Consider the following 23,623-nt stretch of genomic DNA (forward strand, 5'->3'; position numbering starts at 1 on the left):
GGTGAGCAATGCGTATCTGGATCACCATAATGGAAGCCTAGGTGTCAGTTTAGTGTTTGGAAGCCAAGTGCAACATGATACATTTGGAAGTCTGATAGATGTAGCCTTGAATACGTATTTACAATTAACTGGTATATTGATAAATATACAGATATTAATGGATATACAGATATTAATAAATATACATAACTAATTGTATGCAAGTATATTGATATGGATTTCCAGTTGCCTTGCTCAAGCTAAGTATGATCATGCACTTCTTGTAAGGGTGGAAGTGTGGTACAATTTAAGACATGGGGCGAGATTTTATGGCTTCGCTTGACCCGAGATTGGAAAATCCCACCCAAGGTCAATGGACATTTCTATTGTCCGCTCCTCATCCGCTCAGGTTCCAAGACGAGTGATGGGGCTAGAATTCTGGCCACGATCTATGATTAGTTCACATAATTAGTGTATTTGTACCTCCTTAAGGCAATGACATATTAATTTTATGTCATCAGGGCTTTAGATCAATTGTTTTATTTTTTCATTGCTGTGAAAACTTTGCATATTGCAAAATGTTTGTTCAGCTTCAGATGTGAGGTTAGACGATGAGAATCTTGCTAATACACATTGCCCAAAGCCTCCTTTATCTGACTCTAATGAACGATGTAAACCATCTAGTTGCCTCTGGCAAAACTAAAGAAGAATTCTAAATCTCTGCTCTCGTTCCATCTTTGGTTGTCTGTCCTTTTGAACTGTATTACACACATGTTGTTTGTAATTGTTTCTCTTTCTGCACCTAGTGGTGCACAAGGTGGGTGTCCATCTGTTTCCATAGCGAGTTTTTAACCTGAAACAGGTCGCTAGCCTGTCAGCAGAGGCTAATAGCTTGAGGTGTGCCACTCTGCATCAAGCATGGCTGACCAAGAATGTCTCCTGCTCTTACCTCCAGCCATTGGCATGCTGAAAGCAGTTTGCAGGCTGACACTTAACCTGTTTAGCTATATTATGAAGGCCATTACGTCCTGGGGAGGGACTCAAACCCGGGACTTCTAGTTCAGAGGCAGGGATGCTCCCCACTGCTTCTCAAGACCTCCTCCATTACATCCATAGCTCTGTGCAAAAGTGAGCACTTGACTACTTAATGTTGTTTTGCCTCTACAGCGAAGTGGCATGTCTGATCGGTGAAATCTGAAGTACAATAGACCAAATGTGTATCATACTTGAATAATGCTCGAGTGCTGAGTTACTTATTTGGGTGAGATTAAAAACAGAGAGCAGAATATATTTACCTCTTCTAATAGTACTGGCATGCCAAGCCGAATAGCATTCTCTAATGTGCGTAAGAAGCCAGAGTCTGTTAGCTTAATTATCTTCAAGCCATTTTTAATTTCCATGTTTCTAATCCAGCGGTTTGCCTGTGTAGAATCATGAACGCATTATTAAAGATTTTGTATAAAATGGAAACATAAACATTCTTTAAAACAAAGGAGTCGAGATTTGCTACTCTTTGTAGCAATTATTCTCGAACAGAGTTTGATTTTGGAAGAATAGTGTGCAGAATCAGAGCCCAGTCAGATTGACAGTTTGAGAATTACCACTTGGATTTTACTAACATCCATAAGGTTACCATCACAATTTATTTTGCGGCTGATCAATTTTCTCTCCCAGCCAGCAGGAAGCCGCTGTTTGCCTCACTGCATTATTTAATCAGATGCACTTTAATATCTGCCTCAACATGAGAGCTGAAGAATTGTCAAAATAGGCTGTTGAAGAAAATTCCAGCTCGGCAGGAATAGATTTTGCTTACATGCGGTTCCATTGTCGATGTGAAAAAATAAAATGTATAAATATTTTTTTTTGTTTATATATCCAATTCAATCCAATTATAGTCCAATTTAGAGTCTCAGCAAGTGAGACATTCCTGATCCAAGCTGACAAGACAGGCCTCTCACTTCCTGTCTTGGGCTTGATCTACATGATCCAAGCTGATTGGAGCAGGCATTGCACCTCCTCCAAGGCTTGATCTCATTTGCATCTTAGCCAAAAATCCGAAATGCCGCTTTTAATAAATTGCTTCAAATGAAGCCTTAGTGTAACCTCATGACTTCAAACAACTGTAGGATGTCGATGCTACACTTGATAACCTTGTGACATCCTACCCAATGGAGTCATGTTATTTTCAATCCCCTTTCTTCCCGAACCGGTCGAGCGTGTCACCGACAGCGGGAAATACATCCAAATCTGGAATTGACAGTGAATCATGAAAGGAATTGAAATTTGTTTAAAGGCCAGACAAGCAAAATATGAGATAGTTCACACTGTAAGGAAGTCCAATCTAAAGAGGGATGCATTATGAGGGTGGATAAGTGGAGATGAGAAGTCAATGAGTCATTAAATTCTAGCTCACAGATACAAAAGGCGATCAAACATGGTATTTCAATCTCTGTGGAGGAACCTTAAACTTAAATAACCAAATTTACTAAACAATTCTCAAATGGAGAAATCACCGTAAGAAGTCTCACAACACCAGGTTAAAGTCTAACGGGTTTATTTGGAATCATGAGCTTTCAGAGCGCTGCTCCTTCATCAGGTGAGTGCATAGGTGAGAAGTCCAACGCCAGCATCTCCACATCATGGAGAAATTACTGACATGATTTCAGTTGTTGTAACCTGTACCTCTAACACGAATTGGAACACGTACAAATTACATGGATCAACATGCAAATCATGCTTGAAATATAAAAGGTAAATTTCACTTTAGAGTCGAGGCACCAAAGATATGTCTTACACAACTAAAAGCAGCCACATCACTTCACTCAGAAATGTGGCATCGTGTGCAGTTCCAAAGTTCTCTAACTTGACCTCTGGCTCATAGCAACTCTCATTGTCCTATTCAATTGATTGGCCCTCAGTTTGCATTTACTGACTGCCGTATTCCAGGCGAGCGAGGATCATCATCTGAATGGAATACTCCTGCAGAACTTCTGTCACTAGGTTCATGACAGTCTTGATGACACAGATTCCCCAGAGCCTCCTTTGCCTGACTCCTTTATTAAATACCGTTAAACTGTCTGGTCAGCGCTGGCAAAACGGAAGCGTAGCCACTGAATTGTAAGTCTCTACTCTAACTCTGTCTTTTGCTTTCTGTACTTTTTAACTGCATTTGACACACAGTTCCTTGTAAATGTGCCTTCTCAGTTCTTCACCTGCTACAGCTTTCATTTGTCTGCTGCTCTGACATGAGTAGAAGAATTGGAAGCAGGAGTTGGCCCTCATGTTTGGCCACATGGCTTCACACATTAACGGCCTTCCTGCTGGTACTCATTCCAGGTCAAGGGTCACCAGGTCACATGGGCCAATATTCATTATTATTGAAAAAAGTTACCATTGATTTATTTACAATAGATGGCAACTGTTAAAAGTCCTCTTTTAAACATACTTATAACCAATTACTGATTCCACAAACATTTTAAAAGATTGCAAAATTTCCTTATTGTACTGCTTTCAGGCCAAAGGTGATCACAATGGCTAATAGAATGTTATCATAATAAGTATAGAGTATATACATCTAAGTGGTACTTCCACAGTTCTCATTTGCAATACTAAAGACATTTTTTTTGCCCTGGGCTTACTTTGGGTGCATGATGAGAGAAGTACATATGATTTACTGTTGAGATGCCTAAGACATTTTATGAGTCGGGCCTCATTTCAGTATTAATAGCGTGCTGCAAGTGCAGAACCAGCACTCACAGGCCCTCAGAAGTGCAGGAAATCCATTGGGATCCCCAGTGACCTTTTAGCCAGGAGAGGGGGTGCGGGGTGACTGTGGCACCCACAAAATCCAACCCTTACGACTCTCACCAGCTTTTACAGATGTACCATAGAAAGCATTCTTTCTGATTGTATCACAGCTTGGTATGGCTCTTGCTCTGCCCAAGACCTCAAGGAATTATAAAAGGTCATGAATGTAGCCAGTCCATCACACAAACCAGCCTCCCATCCATTGGCTCTGTCTATGCTTCCCACTGTCTCGGAAAAGCAGCCAGCATAATTAAGGACCCCAGGCACCCCGGACATTCTCTCTTCCACCTTCTTCCATTGGGAGAAAGATACAAAAATCTGAGGTCATGTACCAACCGACTCAAGAACAACTTCTTCCCTGCTGCTGTCAGACTTTTGAATGGAGTTACCTTGCATTAAGTTCATCTTTCTCTGCACCCTAGCTATGATTGTAACACTACATTCTGCACTCTCTCCTTTCCTTCTCTATGACCGGCATGCTTTGTCTGTATAGCGCGTAAGAAACAATACTTTTCACTGTATGCTAATACATGTGACAATAATAAATCAAATCAAAATCAAACTTTCCTCACACCTTGCAACTCCAGTCCCTGCAGGCACATTCACCAATGCATCTGAACATCCAACAGCCTCACTCATCTCAGCCTATGGCCCTCTCTACCCATGGCCATGCCACACAGTCACGTCCCACAAATGGTTTCCCTTCCTCCTCGCCCCACAAACTACTATGAGCACTTTTTCTGCTTTCTCTCCTCACAGAAGCAAGCACATGGTTTGGTGAAAGGCTGGCCCTGGAAAGACCAGGAAGGTTGAACAGAGTGGATGGTTTTCCAGTTACAGACACCTGAACAACCACTGGCAATACATGCCCACCTTGTCCACTGGGAAAGAGGTCTTGACCCAGAAGGCTGAAGATGACAGCATCAACCAACCATGAGAACTTGACCCTCCTGAGGTACTGAATTTGGGCATGTCTAGAGAGTTGATACATTGTGTGTGTTGAGGGTTGCACCGTTTATCAACTGGTTGCATAAGCTGCTTCTATGGCATGGTGAAGATTAGCAGCAATGAAGAGGAACTGAAGGTAAGTGAAGCTAGACAGGTAAAGTGCCTTCCTAGAAATTGAAAATCACCTGACAAACAGAGAAAGCAGTCTCTGAGGGAATAGGTGCTTTGAACTGCAGTCTCTCAATGGCCATGGCTGAAGCTCTTCAGTGAAATTGACTAAAACCTTCCCTGCCTGACAGTTTTGCTGAGGAAGCTCTCAGCATTGGGAAATGACCTCTGAATCTAGAGATTGGCTGACAGGTCAGAAAAATAGCTCCATGGCTGTGAAATTCAGGGTTAATTTTATAAGCAGCTCATAATTGCCTTAACAACCTCAACCACTTCTTGATCACTTCCCTGACAGATCCAAAGGGATTCCTTATTCTTCTTCAACTCCACTGGGGAAGGTCAGTAATGGGAGGAATCATGCTGGAATCTCAACTTAATGCCAATTTCTGGAACCTCTCGAGGCTGCTTGTTGTTTGCAAACTCACATCTAATGGTCTGGGAAAAACCCCATCAATTTTGTTTCTCTTTCCACAGATGTCACCTTACCTGCTGAATATTTTCCCCATTATTCTGTTTTTATGGATGCATACACACACAAACTAAACATATATGATATATAAATAATGAAAATGTGATTGTTCACACTCTTGTTATCCATCTTCTTGATTATCATCAATAACTCCTCAGACACAGAGCTGAGTTCTAAATGCAGCATCTCCCAGGCTGCCCCATCGTCTTAATTTCAATGAACTATCATTTTTAAATTGAATAGTAGCCGAGGCTCAAAAATAGCTCTCTCAGCTTTGGAGTCAGTAGATCACAGAATCGTTAAGGCACAGAAGGAGGCCATTTGGCCCACCATGTCTGCACCAGCTCTCTAATCGAGCATTGTGACTTGGTGCCATTCCCCTGCCTTTTCCCCTGCATGTTGTTTCTATTCAGGTAATTATCTAATGCCCTCTTGAATGCCCCGATTGAACCTGCCTCCAGCACAGTTCCAGGCAGTGCGTTCAGGACCTCAATCACTCTGTGTGAAAATGTTTTTTTGTCACATCGTATTTGCTTCTTTTGCAAATCACTTTCAATCGGGACCCTCTCATTCTTGATCCTTTTACGAGGGGGAATGGTTTCTCCCTATCTACTCTACCCAGCCCCATTATGATTTTGCACATCTCAATCAAATCTCCTCTTAGTCTCCTTCTCTCCGAGGAGAACAGTCCTAACCCCTCCAATGTATCCTCACAACTGAAGTTTCTCATCCCTGGAACCATTCTTGTGAACCTCTTCTGCACTCTCCAATGCATTTGAATCCTTCCTATAGTGTGGCACCCAGAACTGCACACATTACTCCAGCTGAGGTCTAACCAGTGTCTTGTATAAATTCAGCATAACCTCCTTCTCTTGTATTCTATGCCCCTATTAATAAAACCCAGAATACTATATGCTTTTATTAACTGCTATCTCCACCTGTCCTATCTTCAATGATCTATGCACATATACACGCAGGTCCCGCTGCTCCTGCACCCCTTTTAGAATTTTATCCATTATTTTATATTGCTTCTCTATGTCTTCCTGCCAAAATGCATCACCTCACACTTTTCTGCATTCTACCCACTCCACCAACTGTTTGTGCCCCTTTGAAATTATGGAATGTTCTCTTCACAGCTTATAATACTGCCAAGTTTTGTGTCACCCAAAGAAGTCCCACATTAGAGATTTAAGGACATAGTGGAACCTGACTGCTTCAATCTTTTAAAACTTGAGTTAAAAAAACTGGTAAGACAGCATGAGCTTTGATTTGTTAGACTGTTATTTCAGAGACAACAAGAGCAACTGTGATCAGGCTTACTTAATTCAATCATTAGACCATAAGGCCATAAGACATAGGAGCAGAATTAGGCCACTCGGCCCATCGAGTCAATAAGACAACTTTGCAAAATGATGGAAAATAATGAAAATGGTTGATCAGTTAGCTGCCTTGCTTTGCTTAAATAAAGTTCCAACTATTCTGCTGCAGCCTAAACATCTGACTCAATCAGAAGTTTCTGTTAGCAGCTTCCTATTTAAAAATCAGACTGTTGATGTGCTTATTTTTAATTTCACTGTGTTCACAATCAGGATGGGGATTAATTCTGTTCAGCATTCAGGACCAGAGACTCCCCAACAAAACTGTTGTCAACTCCATAGACTAGCAAATTCCTTGTGGTGTTTCCGTCTTTGGGAAAAACAACTTTTGTGCCCACATTGTGAACATTATAACCACCTTCTTTCTCAATGCCTTCTCCAGGAACTGAAGTGAATACACTTTGATCAAATCTGAATACTCAGACAGAACTTTTCTATTCAGTCTTTTCTGTTGGAAAAATGTTCCAATACCGTTAAAAATATACATCTGCTGTTATGCTAAATAGGATGGAGTCCAAACTGATAACTAGTCTGTCATTCACTTGCTGTTCCCAACAGTATATTTTCAGCATTCACATTTATTTCATTTTGTTTATCAAATGAGTGTGTTCATAGAGATTTATTTGAAAGTTAATCACATTTCAGATTGCTTGCCTGAATGGCATTGCTAACGCAATCACATCATTTTAACAGCTGAAGAGGGCAGCCAGACAATTTATATGATTGACACTCCGTTACAAAGTAAGTGCCGCTCAAAATTTAGAGCAAATGGAATGAGAGAACATTATTGAACTTTTCTAGGATTTGCCGTGGTTCCCCGTGGACGGCAAGAAGAGTTCATCAATCAGAATAGAGAGTCTGAGTCTTGATCTTCCAGGCAGCAAGGCTTTATTAGCTAATACATTTCAATAAAGCCGGGATTTCCAGATGAATCCCAAAAAACCAGTGCTCTGACAGTCTTTTTTATACACATTTAGCTTCATATTTCATCATTCTTATCTTACAGTCAAGGCTTTTTTTACAGACCTCAAGGCCACTTTTCGTTAGCCACCATGGTTTACTAGACCTACGTTATCTGCCTTCTTTCTGATTGGTCACTAATGAATGTGCTATGATATCATTGTGGTTACTTCTTGCCTTCTTATCTGAAGTTTATTGTCTAATCAGCCATTCTAGGGCATCCTGCTATGCCAAGTCTTTTTTTCCCGTTGTCTGACTTTCTTAAGTTTATTTAAGAAATTACTTTCAGCTTCTGTGTGTTTGCTTGACTTCTTTTAGCCTTTATGTTCATTTATGTGAGTATCCATGTGTACTGACCTGGTAAGGTATTGTGCACTTAAAAGGGTACAAGTGTATGCTTAATAAGATATGTGATGATATATGAGAGCTTCTTAAGTAGTGATGATCTCTTCTATGTTAATTATTATCTCCTACTTGTCCTAATAATTATTCCTTCCAATATATGTTGTCTTAATGATTATTCCTTACATATCAATATATGTTGTCTTAATGATTATTCCTTACAAATCCACGTAAGTTGCCTGTACAATTTTCATTGGAAACAACACTGAAGATGAAACTAACTAAACTTAGAACAGAAACACCCATCTATCTTACCAAAAGCCAGCAGTTCTTAGCTGCAACGCATTTTTAGTTACAAGTTAAGATATCTTTCAAATAAAGCATTATACTGTACAATTAAGTCATGATTTTAGCTACAGTATTAACACTATCAATGACTATCAAAAGGGAAATTTTAAAAACTGGTTTTGAAAAGTAGTATGTAGTCGAGAATATTCCAAACCCTTGAAAGTCTGTCACCAGAAGTTTATGAAGCTGTACAGTTACCTGGTCCTGTGGATCAATCATCAGGGGCCACCGATGGCCTCGCTTCACAAGGATGCCATTCTCAGTGGAAACATTATCCCGGGGCAGACCGTCAGTGTTCCACTGACGAATCTCAAATGCATCACCTAAGATGTTGATGAGACTGAAGTCTGCGCTGATAGGAATTCCCAGTTCCTTGCAACCTTTAATCCAGTCATCTATTAGCTGTTAGATTAAAAAAAAACAACAGCTGTAATTGACAATTGTAAAACAGTTACTACAATTTGATTCCTTTTACAATGAAGATGGATCCAGCAATAATAAAAGAGAAAAATATAATGCAACAGAATTGAATTCGTAAAGTGCTTCATAAACCCCTTCACTGTAATAAAAGTCAGACTAGAATATTAAGTGTGTGAATTACACATTAAGTAAACAGTAAAAGTTTAATACAAGCAGAAGACATGTTACACAAATTACACTGAAACAGGTGGTGTGGCTCATGTGCTGCACTTGGGCCTTCTAATTTTACTTATTTAAATCAATATACGGCTGGAGAATAGAGAGACAGACTGAAATGCTCTGTGCGGAATTATCTCCGATATCAGCAAGGAAAAGTGGCATTGAGGCTGCTGACGGTAATTGCGGAATTTTTGCCGTATTGTGCGGTTGAAAGATTGGCAGGCATGGGTTCCACGCCCTATCGCTGGTTGGCGGCCTCTGATTATCCCACCCTATCATCACTTCAGCACTTTTATGATCTGGGTGCAATATTTAAAGGCCGCCCCTGCACACAGCTAGTTGGGAAGTCATGACTGCCAGACCCAGGAAACATGTTGCACTCAGGTTCACCCACATTTCCCCCTTTACTCATCCCTTCCAGGCCCTCCCAACACTTACCTCCCCATGCCCCCATCCCCAGCACACACCTCTGTCCCACCAACTCACATCCTGTCCTCCCTGACTCACTGCCTGCCCCCTCGATTCACCCTGTCACCCTCACTTAATTGCTGATTTCCCTCCCACTGCTTGAAGACATGCCACTCCGTGAGTGCTGCACTCAGCTCTGAGCTCCCTACGGAGTTCTGCTCACCAGGCAAACACGTTTTGAAACCCATCGTAGCATTCTTATGTCACCCCCACCATTAATTGATGCAGGGGCATATTCTGGCATATGGGCCCGATAATGGTATGCTGATGTATTATGAGGTTTCTGACATTGAACAGCGGGAAATGTGGCCCGCCACTGACAGGCAGTGGGAATCATTGTATCCTTTTCACAGTAACTTCACTGCAGTGTTAATGTAAGCCTACTTGTGACACTAATACACTTTAAACCTTAAAATTTAAAACTTTCCGTCAGCCACGAAGATGGCTGGACTTGCGGATAGTGAAGAGCATTGTCGGGCAATACAGCAGGATATAGATAGGCTGGAAAATTGGGCGGAGAGGTGGCAGATGGAGTTTAATCTGGATAAATGCGAAGTGATGCATTTTGGAAGAAATAATGTAGGGAGGAGTTATACAATAAATGGCAGAGTCATCAGGAGTATAGAAACACAGAGGGACCTAGATGTGCAAGTCCACAAATCCTTGAAGGTGGCAACACAGGTGGAGAAGGTGGTGAAGAAGGCATATGCTTGCCTTTATAGGACGGGGTATAGAGTATAAAAGCTGGAGTCTGATGATGCAGCTGTATAGAACGCTGGTTAGGCCACATTTGGAGTACTGCATCCAGTTCTGGTCGCCGCACTACCAGAAGGACGTGGAGGCGTTAGAGAGAGTGCAGAGAAGGTTTACCAGGAAGTTGCCTGGTATGGAGGGTCTTAGCTATGAGGAGAGATTGGGTAAACTGGGGTTGTTCTCCCTGGAAAGACGGAGAATGAGGGGAGATCTAATAGAGGTGTATAAGATTATGAAGGGGATAGATAGGGTGAACGGTGGGAAGCTTTTTCCCAGATCAGAAGTGACGTTCACGAGGGGTCACGGGCTCAAGGTGAGAGGGGCGAAGTATAACTCAGATATTAGAGGGATGTTTTTTACACAGAGGGTGGTGGGGGCCTGGAATGCGCTGCCAAGTAGGGTGGTGGAGGCAGGCACGCTGACATCGTTTGAGACTTACCTGGATAGTCACATGAGTAGCCTGGGAATGGAGGGATACAAATGATTGGTCTAGTTGGACCAAGGAGCGGCACAGGCTTGGAGGGCCGAAGGGCCTGTTTCCTGTGCTGTACTGTTCTTTGTTCTATGCCAATGTGCAATACGACATAGGGCTTCTCACAATAGTTCCCACTCTGGGTGCTAATCTTGCCTGATGAGAAGAGCTCTGGAATATCCTAGCCTCTAATTCTTCTAATCTTCCACCTGCAATCAGTGTGATTTAATTTAGATAAGGCTGGAGTGTGTTCCTAAGCCCTCATTTATTTGTGGCCAGTTTTTACAAGTAGGCTTTCATGGATTTTTAAGCCATTCACACACACTCTTTTCAGGAAAGTTTATCGCAACTTCACACATGTCACATACACATGAGGAAGGTGCAGTAAAAGGAAGGAGTTTCACTTCTACGAGTATTAAAACTCAAACAGAATAGTAGTCGAGTTGTAGTTGAGTTCAAGGGGGCTGCAGTTCAGATGAGTCCGGAAAACTGAAGACCGAATTCTGTGAAATTCCTTCGGCATAAGAGGTGCACAACTAGTAGCGTAGAGAGCCTTGATAATACTTGTAGAGAATTAGTTCCCCTTTTTCTAACAAACACAGGGGCTGGAATTTTACCGGCATGCCTGCCCTGATTCCGGGGTAGGGAGAGGCTCAGAGAACAGCATTCTCCTTTGGCCTCGGGCAGGGTCATACGAACCTCGGGCGGACATGCTGATACAATTCCGCCCTTTTGGAAATGCCTCTCAAGGAGGTTTTAAACCTCAAGTTTGTGACTTGGTAGAAGGCTAGATATTATAGCCTGATATTATCAGTGAGGTTATCAGTGATATTCCTTCTGATATTACTCCTGCATTCTACAGTCCACTGCAAAAAGCAAGCATCACTTATAATAAAATACTTCTAAAAATCAAAGCGTTTCAGTTATGTGACAACTGGCCATTTATGCACCATGGAAAACAATTAATATTCTATTTATGTTGAGAAGTTTCCATCTGCCATGGTCAAAACCTAACCACATACAATAGAGGCAGTTAGGAGTCATTAGCATTTTCTTTTTGCATAATCAGTTTTATTAGTTCTCCTTTGCAACCAGGTAATCCTGGAGATGGAAAATCTGAGGCCTTATTGGCCCTGCTGTTTTGGGGTGAGTCCTGACAAAGACAGGTGTGACATTCCACCAAGATGTTGCCTAGGCAACCACATGCCCAGGACAGTAGGACAGCGGGAGTGTTTCCCATTGGTGCTGGCAGCGTATGTCAGGTGAGTACACCCTCCTGAAAAATGCAAATGAACCCATCCCGCGATTCATGCCAGCCAGTCCCACTGTTCAGAGATCAGGGCACCTTTTTTAAAGACCGCTCCCATCTCAATGTTCATGGACAGGCCCCCACCCCCTTCCCCTCAAAAAATAAATTGGTGACCCCGCCCCCCACAACTGACCAAGGGAGCACCACCTACTCCTCAACAAAGAGGGGCAACTCAAATAATGGGCCACCCCTCAGGCATAAGGGTACACAACCCACCCCCTTTCAGGCCCCCCTCCCCACTCAACTCCCCTCAGATCCTCACTCAGGCCCACTTTCCGTGCCTTAGCAGTGCCAATGGTGCTTTACCCTTTGACACCCTGGGCCCTGATACATTCAGGGAGGTATGTCCAGTGGCCAATTTCTCTCCTGTTGCTGCCATGCTGCAGTGGAAGGGCCAGTCAAGGGTTCCTGAGCTTGGGTAGGTTCAGGCTGGGGTCAAGGGTTTGGCCTCGTCACCCGGGATAGAACTCTGGTGGCTGGACTGCCGCTTATAGGCCTGGCAGACCTGAAGATCACCTGGTATGGTGATTTCAAGCAGCTCTGTGATCAACATCTCCCATTCTTGCCTGTCTGCCTTGAAAATTCTGAAGTGGACAGGTCACTTTAATCTTAATGCCCCCAACCCCGGTCACTGGCAGGATTTTAAATCATTGCAGCATTCCATTCTGCAGCAGAGGTTACCTTTTCTCCCCGTCAGAAGCTGCAGGTTTGAGCAGACATCTTTGAAGTACTCTGACAGAGGGATACCAATTTCACCTGGGGGGTGGGTGGAGGGGTTCATTCTTCAGAGCTGTGCACTCAGCCCCAATGTATTCACACAGCTTTGATTTGAAGTCTCTGAGCCTTCCTGGCAAGTTGAAACCTTTGAAAGTCTATTTCATAGAAAAACTCTGATATCTGTCAATTTTAAAATGCAATGCTTTGAAAGCAGCTTCCAATGATAACTTAATGGATGCCCACACAGCCTCCGGACAGCTGTGTTTATTTACATTTCCCTTCACGCTTGAATGCATCTCAAGTACTTCCATTGTTCCTGACCGCATTCTTTACATAGACTCTAAGCCTTATTGACAGCTATGGTTTCTTCAAAGGGAAGAAGTGGTCTGCAAAAGAGGAAGTGTTGAATCCCAACAACCCTCTCGCCTAGCAGGAATCCCAATTTTTGACTGACACTCCATTCAGTGGGACATTGGGATTCCCACTGGTTGTCTGACCAGGTTGCTGAATTCCCTCTCATAATCTTATTAGAAATTTAACATCTCCAGAAATTTCAGATATTAAGGGGGCGATTCTAAGTGCTGAATTATCAGGAAAAATGGTGCAATTCACGATTGTTTTTTTCAGTAGGGGAGTTCAGACAAGAATCTCCCACATTCTGTGCACTGCAAAGATCACAATCGCGAATATCATTAAAAGCTCGGGGGGGGCGGGGTCCTATTCACACCAGAGTCTGACAGCTTCGGAACTCTGTGCATGCGCAGTGACCCCGAACTGTCAGCCTGCAGTTTGCTGGCCAGATCGGGACCCTCACAGTGCTGCCCCTGCGCCCCCCCCATGGCCCGATCGCGGCCCAATCACGGCCCCCACAAGCATTCCTGGGCCAGCCCCGACCCCTTCCTGTCCCGGAGCACCCCGATCTCCAGCCCCCCCGCCCCTCCCAGCTGTGACGATCCCCCCCACCACCGCACCCTAGCAGGCCTGCCACAACCCCTGGAGGCAAGCGCCCTCAGCAGACCCACCCCCAGCCCACCCTGATCGCTGGCCTCCCTCCTGCTCCAACCGGAACCCAATGCAGAGTGGCAGTGGGTGATGGAAGAAAAAGAAAATGGGTTAACAAACCAGAAATTCAGATGAATGCTATAGGTGCGGGGAAGATCACCTCCGGGAAAAATATAAATTCCGGTCTGCTATCTGTTTTAGTTGCAATCATAGAGGCCACATCCTAATTATGTGCCGAGTCAAACAGAATACACCTGGCTTAAACAAAAAAAAGACTTTGGGTGGGATTTTATAGCCTCGCTTGTCCAGAGACCGTAAAGTCCTGTCCGAGGTCAACGGACATTTCCATGTTCCACCCCTCGCCCGTTCCGTTTCCCGTGGCAGACGGAGCAGTAAAACTTTAGCCCTGGACTCCATAATTTAGAACATGATTCAGAAAAGGAATCTGAGATCTGTCAACTGAATAATGTCAAAAGGAATAAATCGGGATCCTATAGTAATAGTACCCCTGGTAAATGGGAAACCACTAAGCATGTAAGTAGATACCAGTGCTTCTGTTACCATCATAGGGGAACACACATTTAAATACTTTCAAGGCAGAGTTCAACCCCTAAAATTAAGTAATACAACAGCTAGATTGGCTACATGTACAGAGAAAACCCTAAAACATTTTGGGTTTTACATCCGCACCAGTAACTTATCAGCAGCAGTCTACCCAACTGTGACTCATTGTCACAAAAGACCAGAGCCCTGGTCTCATGAGTTTGGTTACGCCAAATAAAACTAAATTGGCTAGATATCTTCAGTATACGTGAAAATACCCTGATTTCTTTTCAAAATGTATTAGGCAGAATTTGGGGAGGCAAGGCTAAAATTTATATTCATTTGAATGCTGCCTCAAATTATTTTAGAGCTCACCCAGTGCCTTTTTTCTTACTTCAAAAAGTTGAGACAGAACTTGAACGTTTGGAAAAATTAGGAGTCATTAAGCCAATACACTTTTCTGAATGGGCTGCCCCCATCGTACCTGTACTGAAATTGGATAAGATTGTCTGTAGCTGTGAGGATTACAAATTAACTATCAATCAGGCAGCCAAGCTGGTCAGATATCCAGTTCCAAAGCTTGAGGATCTTTATGCAAAGCGAACGGGAGGCCTAACATATACAAATCTAGACATGGGCCATGCCTATCAACAATTAGAATTGGATAAGGACTCAAGAAAAATTGTAACGATTAACACCCACAAGGGTTTATTTCAATACACCCGGTTGCCATTTAGTGTGTCTTCAGCATGTGTCATTTTCCCACACACTATGGAAAGTTTGTTGCAAGACATAGCCAAAGTTTGTCCAGAATTTGTTTAAAGCCTGAAACAAGTAGTGTGGTGCATCAAACAACCTGCAAGAAGCCACGATTTACTCGCTCTTTTTTTTCCCTAAGTGGTGCCTGATTAATATTTCACTTTTTGATGTCACTGCTGAAATATCTTTAACTATAATTGTAATTGAGAATTCTGATTAATTCTAAATACCCAACATGAGGATAATTAGCAGCTAATGTTCTAATATGTGGTGTGAGAATAATACAAACTATTAAAGTAACACTTTAATAATGTCTCTAAGAAATGAATTTGTAACACGCCAGTAAAATGAAAGATGTTTTCATGAAAGATATCAGCACAAGTCAGGCACAAATGATGCAACAAAGTAAATTACCCAGATGTCTTTTGGTATTAGAGCCGGTTTAAACTGGTTAGAGAAATGCTGAATCATAAGAAGCCATTTTTGGGAGAGAACTTCCGTAAAACGGACAGACGAATGACAGATCAATATTTGAAGGTGTCAAGATATGATTAATTGAAGGACTTGCCATTGTTAGATTGAAAGATCAGTGAATGAATGAAATTGTTTTTAATTAAGTGCTGGGCCGATTAATCTGATAACGAAAACTATGACCAATTCTGCTCTTTGGCATGAAATCTGAGATCTTTTGTGAAAGCTGCTGGTGCATTAGCTGTGTAGGTGGAACCATTGATCTCCCATTTTGGCCAAAATGGGATTTGTCTTGTCCTATTTGTATGTTTGTCTGAATATTGTTAATTTCTAATGTTTTTGATTCTAATATTTCAATGTTTTAATAAAAACTAGTTTAATTGAAGAATTTCATTAAACTGAATAAACTTTTTTTGCCTTTGTGAAATGAAATGTTTAATGAAAAGATTTAGTCTTTAAATTAATCAGGCCACCGAGAAGAATTTCCTACAACAATTATGTATTACTGAAATATAATATTCATGAGGTTGCTCTGTGAAATTGTTAAGTCAGTAGTTACGTGATTACAAATAAAATTATTAATTTTTATGCAATTAAACAGTGTCCCTACAAACAACCAATGAATTACAGCAAAATCTGCATCAAGTTATTATTTTCAGAAAGAAAGTAAAGGCACATAATTGCTGAATTCAGAAATGCAATATTGAGCTGCTACAACCTTCATCATAATAATGTTAATTTAAAGAGCTGCCGACTTCATCTTATGTGATGTCTACAGTTTACAACAGAGCTATCTATTTGCTGCAATGTGTTTTGCCACCTCAGTAAGTGATGATAAGTTAGCACCACTGCCCACCATCTGTAGATGAAAATGTAGGAATCTAGCCCACTGCTATGTCCAAAGGCAGCAATATTGCACCTTGGACAGCAACTAAGCAGGGTGTGCAAATTTTTGTCACCTCTCAGATGGTCTGGTTGACAACAGCACACTTGCCCTCCAGAGGAAAGCCAACAAAGACTGTTAAACAATTTCACGGCTACTGAAATAATTTGAAAATAAAATTTTCAGTTTTACTCCTGCCGTTACGGGTAGATTCAGGATTTGCCGCACTTGAGTGATTAAATTACATTGACAGGACCATGACATACCAACTGTCGGTACTTAGAAGTAAAGGCTCCATAATATGCAACACAAGCTGCCGCGATGAAGACATTTCCAATTACGTTTGATATTTCCTGTTCAAACAGAACTATGCTCTCTTGCCAGCGAATTTGTTCATCTCCAAGGGCAGCTGTAAGTTTTCCAGCACGCATTAATCGAGCCTGAGTTAGTTCCATTGTTTGTGCTAAAGAGAAAAAAAAGGACAATAAAGTCATGCAGATTTGCAATTGAAATTATTTAAGAGCAATGAGATTGAGTTGAGTAAATTGCAAACCTTCTGAACACAGTTTTGGTAAAAAATGATGTATAGGTGTTAATAATTCTTTTATACAATAAGAAAATTACATTTGCAGTGCCTCAACCTGAAAATACAAACTGATGATTTTTCAATGAATAACTTTCCCCATTCCATCTTGCCTCCTGTTTAGGTTTCATTATATACATTTCCTGTTCTGATATGTATTAACTTTCACCCATGCAGCTGAAAAGGTCCTTCGCTATTTCTTGGAAAATCTCAGCAGGTCTGGCAGCATCTGTGAGGAGAGAAAAGAGCTGACGTTTCGAGTCCAGATGACCCTTTGTCAACTTTGACAAAGGGTTCATCTGGACTCAAAACATCAGTTATTTTCTCTCCTGACAGATGCTGCCAGACCTGCTGAGATTTTCCAGCATTTTCTCTTTTGGTTTCAGATTCCAGCATCCGCAGTAATTTACTTTTATCCTTCACTATTTCTTAGCCAATCTACTAACTTCTCTGTTAACCCTAAACGCTTTTGTTACCAAGCTGCAGAGCTTGTCATCATTGACACATTTTATAACATGGCAAAACACGGTCTATTCTAAATTGATCAAAATTCCTCAGGATAATTTTAACTTGTGACAGCGGCAGTAAACAGGTAGTAAAGACCTGCTGGTGTATTAGAGTATCTGGCATAGCAAGGGTTATTGCAGGATTGGCTAATAATACTGCCCACAATGTGATGTAAAGAGACTCAAGACTTGAGAGTCTTGATAGAGTCAGTCATGGCTGGACAGAGACCTGTGTAGAAGCAAGCATGGAGTTAGTACATACAATACATAGTATACATATATATAGTTATGTGTTTGCAATGAGCACTTAAATGTTTCACCATAAAGTACTAAGAGTCTCTTTGTGAGACTCACTGAACATACAAAACATGCCACTTAATTTTCCTGTCCAATGATTTCAAGGCAAAGAGAAATCAGGCAGGGTGTACAATGAAAGCACTTTATTACTGGTTCATTTTTGTCCTCTGCAGAAGATGAAACTTACCCCATCTGTGGACAAAAAGCCTTGAACAGAATTTGTTACGACAGCTACAAATTTTAGATATCATTTTTAACACCAATGCGGTAACCTGGTGGAGTCGATTACCCATCCACTGCAAAAGCTACATATTTTACGCCAGGTTGATTTTAAAGGACTGCAAATCAGGTAGGTTCTCTAAGGGTTGGGTAATCTATTCCATCAGATTGCCACCCAGAGGATGAAAGCGAAAATTTCCCCCTTTGCATATGTAATATTGTAGAATTATAACTTTGATTGTAAGAACATAAGAACTAGGAACACAAGTAGGCCATATGGCCACTCGAGCTTGCTCCGCCATTCAATAAGATCATGGCTGATCTTTTCGTGGACTCAGCTCCACTTACCCACCCGCTCACCATAACCCTTAATTCCTTTACTGTTGCCTTAAGAACATTCAATGAGGTAGCCTCAACTGCTTCACTGGGCAGGGAGTTCCACAGATTGACAACCCTTTGTGTGAAGAAGTTCCTCCTCAACTCAGTCCTAAATCTGCTTCCCTTTATTTTGAGGCTATGCCCCCTAGTTCTAGTTTCACCAGCCAGTGGAAACAACTTCCCTGCTTCTATCTTATCTATTCCCTTCATTATCTTAGATGTTTCTACAAGATCTCCTCTCATTCTTCTGAATTCCAATGAGTATAGCCCCAGTCTACTCAGTCTCTCATAAGTCAACCCTCTCAACTCCAGAATCAACCAAGTGAATCTCCTCTGCACCCGCTCCAGTGCCAGTATATCCTTTCTCAAGTAAGGAGACCAAAACTGTACACAGTACTCCAGGTGTGGCCTCACCAGCACCTTATACAGCTACAACATAACCTCACTGTTTTTAAACTCCATCCCTCTAGCAATGAAGGACAAAATTCCATTTGCCTTCTTAATTACCTGCTGCACCTGCAAACCAACTCCTTGTGATTCTTGTACAAGGACACACAGGTCCCTCTGCACAGCAGCATGCTGCAATTATTTACCATTTAAATAATCGTCCATTTTGCTGTTATTCCTACCAAAATGGATGACCTCACATTTAACAACACTGTACTCCATCTGCCAGACCCTCCCCCACTCAGACTATCTATATCACTTTGCAGACTTTCAGCGTCCTCTGCACACTTTGTTCTGCCACTCATCTTAGTATCATCTGTGAATTTTGGCACACTACACTTTGTCCCCAATTCCAAATCATCTATGTAAATCGTAAACAATTGCGGTCCCAACATTGATTCCTGAGGCACACCACTAGTCACTGATCGCCAAACAAAAAAACACCCATTTACCCCCACTCTTTGCTTTCTGTTAGTTAACCAATCCTCTATCCATGCTAATACATTACCCGTAACACTGTGCACCTTTATCTTATGTAGCAGTCTTTGGTGCAGCACCTTGTCAAATGCCTTCTGGAAATCCAGATGCACCACATCCACAGTTTCCCATTGTCCACTGCATATGTAATGTTCTCAAAGAATTCCTCCAAATTAGTCAAACATGACCTGCCCTTCATGAACCCATTATGAATTATGAATCAGCAATTCACTTGTAAACCTGCAACTTTGCTGGCTGATAAATTGTTGACAAGTGACACCAAGAACAAATCATATCTTACATTGGTCCATGGAAACCTCAAAACACCATGAGCCAACTTGACCAGTGAAGAAAAAGTCATAGGTAAATAAATGCCATTTTGGCTCTCTATTCTGCCCTTCACTAATCCTTCCCCCTAAGTACTTTACCAACTCTCAAACCTGGCTCAAAATCAGCACTCTTAATTCCGACTTAACATGTTGTGACTTCAAGCATTATTCCAGGGATGTAAACCTGGGTGAAAGCCCAATGGAGAAGTGTTGCACTATAGGAATTGCCATCTTTGAGATGTGAACCCAAGTGCCTTCCTGTCCTCTTTGGAAAGATTAAGAGATCCCATTTAACGCTATTTGAGGGACAGGAGAGTTCTTCCAGTGCTCTAATTAATAATCATCTCCCAAGCAACAGCACAAAAAACAGATTTCTGGTCAGTTATCTCATTGAGATTCTTGGGGCCTAAATTTTATGCACCTTTGGTGGGTTTTGAGGCGGCCGGCGGGAGGCGGGTGGGGTGCGGGAGGCGGGTGGGGGGAGTGCGAAATTGCATTGACAGGGTTACCTCTGGGTTCCAGCCCCACACCAACCCGGATGTGATTTTACGGTAGTGTGAGTAGGACATCGGACAGGAACCCCACCCTTGCCCCTATTAATGTCCGGATGGGCTGGAGAGCTGTCTACCAATCTGATTGGATGTCTGCACTTAGGAAGTCCTGCCTGCTGCCAATCAATATTCATTTGAGCGTAAAATGGCAGCGGGCCTGTCAGAGGGGATACATTTTGTGCCAACTCTCTGGATGGTGGGTTGAGCTCCCGTCTAAGTTTGCACATTCTCCTCGTGTCTGTGTGGGTTTCCTCTAGGTGCTCCGGTTTCCTCCCACAGTCCAAAGATGTGCGGGTTAGGTTGATTGGCCATGCTAAAATTGCCCCTTAGTGTCCTGAGCTGCGTAGGTTAGAGGGATTAGCAGGTAAATATGTAGGGATACGGGGGTAGGGCCTGGGTGGGATTGTGGTCGATGCAGACTCGATGGGCCAAATGGCCTCTTTTTGCACTGTAGGGTTTCTATGATTTCTATGATCTGAAATATTCAGGCCTGGGTTTTGTTGTGTCATTGGTTGCCATGGTTCCATTCATCATAACAACAACTACTTCAAAAATACTTCATGAATTGCAAAGATGTGAAAATGCAACACATAAATGTAAGTTATTTCTTTCAATTTGTTCCAATTCATCTCCAATTTCAGGCCAAAGTTATCCTTTGTCTGTTCTCCCTCAGGCCCAGAGTGCTCCAGCTCTGTGCCACTTTGTCATCCTTATAAACCTGCTTAAATGCCCAGCTACATTCAATCCATCCCAAAAAGAAATCTTCCTTCTATGGTTTCCAAACTCCCTCTTTTTCCAGTTATGCTCCTTGCAAAACTAAGGCTCACGTAAAGCATACCAAATCTACTGTGCTATCTCAGGTCCACCAAATCATGCTCTATTTGGCCATTTCTTCTAACCCACTGACATTTTTCATTCACTGCTCCAGGTCTGTCTGCCCACATTCTATTAAATGCTTAAATGCTTCAAAATTGTTCTGCTCCATTCCATGCAGGCCAGTTGCAAGCCTTCCTGTGCTGTGATCAGTAAAGCATAGTTATTTTAGACAACACCATTACATGCCATTCTCTGCAGCTTCAGTGAATAGTCTTGTTAATGTTGCCCCTTCCTTGCCACCTTTTCTTCATTCTGCCAGCTGACTTCCCTCACATTGTCTCTTGTGTGGCTTGGTCTCATTTGCTCTCCCTACCAGTTCCAGTTCTTCAGGTTCTCCCATGCTCTATTTCAATCTGTGCTTTACCCTCTTCTCACCATATCTTTAAGCTTTGTTCCCTTATCCACCGCACCTTCCAGCCTTATTATGTTACTCATCCAAGTCCTGGATTACATTTCCTCTGAGCAGTATTTGCTCAGAGTTTACTTAGGACTGCCCTACTCTCTCTCTCTCATGAACCTTCGCATTCTCAATGTTCCTCCCTCAGTCAAAGAGGTTCCATGATGCACAAATATTGGTCAGGAGGTCGCCACTCTGAATCCACCTCAGCATCAAAACAAACATCCTGCCGGTGGAGGTCTCCAATTCCACCAACCTTTAGTCTTCCTAGAACAACCCCAGGCAGCAAACCCCCACTTTATCTCTTAAAGTGACTTTTGATCAACCTTCTAATGAGCCGTAAAGAAAGGAGTCGCACTCATGTTGTGCCCTTCATATCCTCAGAAAACCTTAAAGTGCTTCATAGCCTTATTTTTGAAGTCCAGCTACTGTTGCTAAAGCGTCAGAACATTACAAACTAGTTCTGAATAAAGAAGGCCCGTCAGCCCATTTGATCTCATTTGCTCAGAATGCTAACTTTGTATCAGCCCATCACACATCTGGCAATTACTTAAATTTGTGCCATAATCCTGGTTTTAACCATTCTCTGACAATTTATTCCAGCTGTTTATAATTCAAAATGGTGAAAATGAATGGGTTGGTTCATTGTCTGCGATGTTCCTTTATACCACTAGATCTAAACTCAATTGCACTAATCTTGTTCATCTTCTATCAAAAATGGAATTGAACATTATCATGGAACATTTCTAACAAGATCTCACCAAGCTCCTCTTTTTCGCTCACGCTGCTATCATATTGTTCTTGAAGATCCTCAAGTTTTTGATCAAGCTGTCTGAGATTTTTCTGTTTCTCTTTAAGTGTTGCCAAGGTGGCATCGAGTTCAGTCTATTAATTAAAGGGATGCTCATTAAAGGGTAATGTGACAAACATAACTTCTTGCCAAAAAAATGCAGCCTGAAAGGTGCTTGCAGTAATTGCTGATCAGCTCAAACTTCTTGCTGGTTCTTAATCCAGGGGTAATGTGACCTTTATCAATGCACACTTACACTTTTTAATGACAATTGGCAGGGTGCCAGTGGGGTGTTTTGGTTTTAAACAGATACCCAGATGAGCCATCTGAGGCTTGTGGCAGGAGACCCAGGCCTCATTAACATACATCCAGCAAGTTGCACAGCCCAAATGCATTTCCGATTGCACCACGTTAGATTTGGGTCAGTCCCAATCAGACCCCTTGGAGGCCAACCTAGCAAGCAGAAATGTAGCACTGGGCAAAGGCAAGGTGGCAGAGGTGGTAAGGAAATGTGATTGCAGAGGAGCAAAGCCCGGAGGAGCGGTGGGGGAGCCACATCATTCTTGTAGGGCTCGGAGGAATCCTCATGCTCCCACATAAACAATTCACACATTTATATTATTAGGCTTCATCCACTAGCTTGCCAGGTTTACTGGGCAGAGCATCTGTCCTGTTAGCCATTGGACTCGTGTTTAGATGGATTCATTAAGCTTTCCACATGATTAGCACAGGTACCTGGGCAGCCCAGGTCTAAACCAAGATGGCAGCAGAGAAGGATCAACAGCAGTTAAGTTGACTACACTGATGTGAGCTCTATCACAGCCCAATTTCCACTGAGTGGTGGAGTTAAAGATACCCCCAATTATCATAATTCAAAATTCATTTGTGGGACGTGGGCGTTGCTGGCTGGCCAGCATTTATTGCCCAACCCGAGTTGCCCTTTAACTGAGTGGCTTGCTGGGCCATTTCAGAGGGCAGTTAAGAGTCAATCACATTGCTGTGGACTGGAGTCACATGTAGGCCAGACCAGGTAAGAATGGCAGATTTCCTTCCCTAAAGGGCATTATTGAACCAGATGGGTTTTTCTCACAATGGTCATGTCACGTATGCCATGTGATTGATGGAGTGAGCATGAAGGGGCTCTATGGATCCAACAGGTTTCATGGTCATCAATAGATTCCTAATTCCAGATTTTGTTTATTGATTTCAAATTGCACCCTCTGCCATGATGGGATTCAAACTGGGTCCCCAGGACATCAGCAGAGTTTCTGGATTAATAGTCTAGCAATAATACCATTAAGCCATCACCTTCCAGTTATAATATGTAATCTATAATGGCTGAAGACAAATTTCTAACTCA

The 23,623-nt window shown here is 42.3% G+C and overlaps 1 protein-coding gene across 1 annotated transcript in view; it reads right to left on the bottom strand.

Annotated features, from left to right (window-relative positions):
- dnah6 (dynein, axonemal, heavy chain 6) overlaps positions 1-23,623 on the bottom strand; it is a 215,150-nt gene that overhangs the window by 86,492 nt on the left and 105,035 nt on the right. The window contains exons 37-40 of the mRNA XM_078215309.1: positions 22,235-22,358; positions 16,680-16,876; positions 8,596-8,799; positions 1,275-1,400 (exon numbers count right to left, since the gene is read on the bottom strand). Of these exons, the coding sequence (XP_078071435.1) occupies positions 1,275-1,400; positions 8,596-8,799; positions 16,680-16,876; positions 22,235-22,358 (651 nt within the window). The remainder of the gene's footprint in view (positions 1-1,274; positions 1,401-8,595; positions 8,800-16,679; positions 16,877-22,234; positions 22,359-23,623) is intronic.

The sequence above is a fragment of the Mustelus asterias genome, chromosome 6 (genome assembly GCF_964213995.1).
Source record: "Mustelus asterias chromosome 6, sMusAst1.hap1.1, whole genome shotgun sequence".
NCBI lineage: Eukaryota > Metazoa > Chordata > Chondrichthyes > Carcharhiniformes > Triakidae > Mustelus > Mustelus asterias.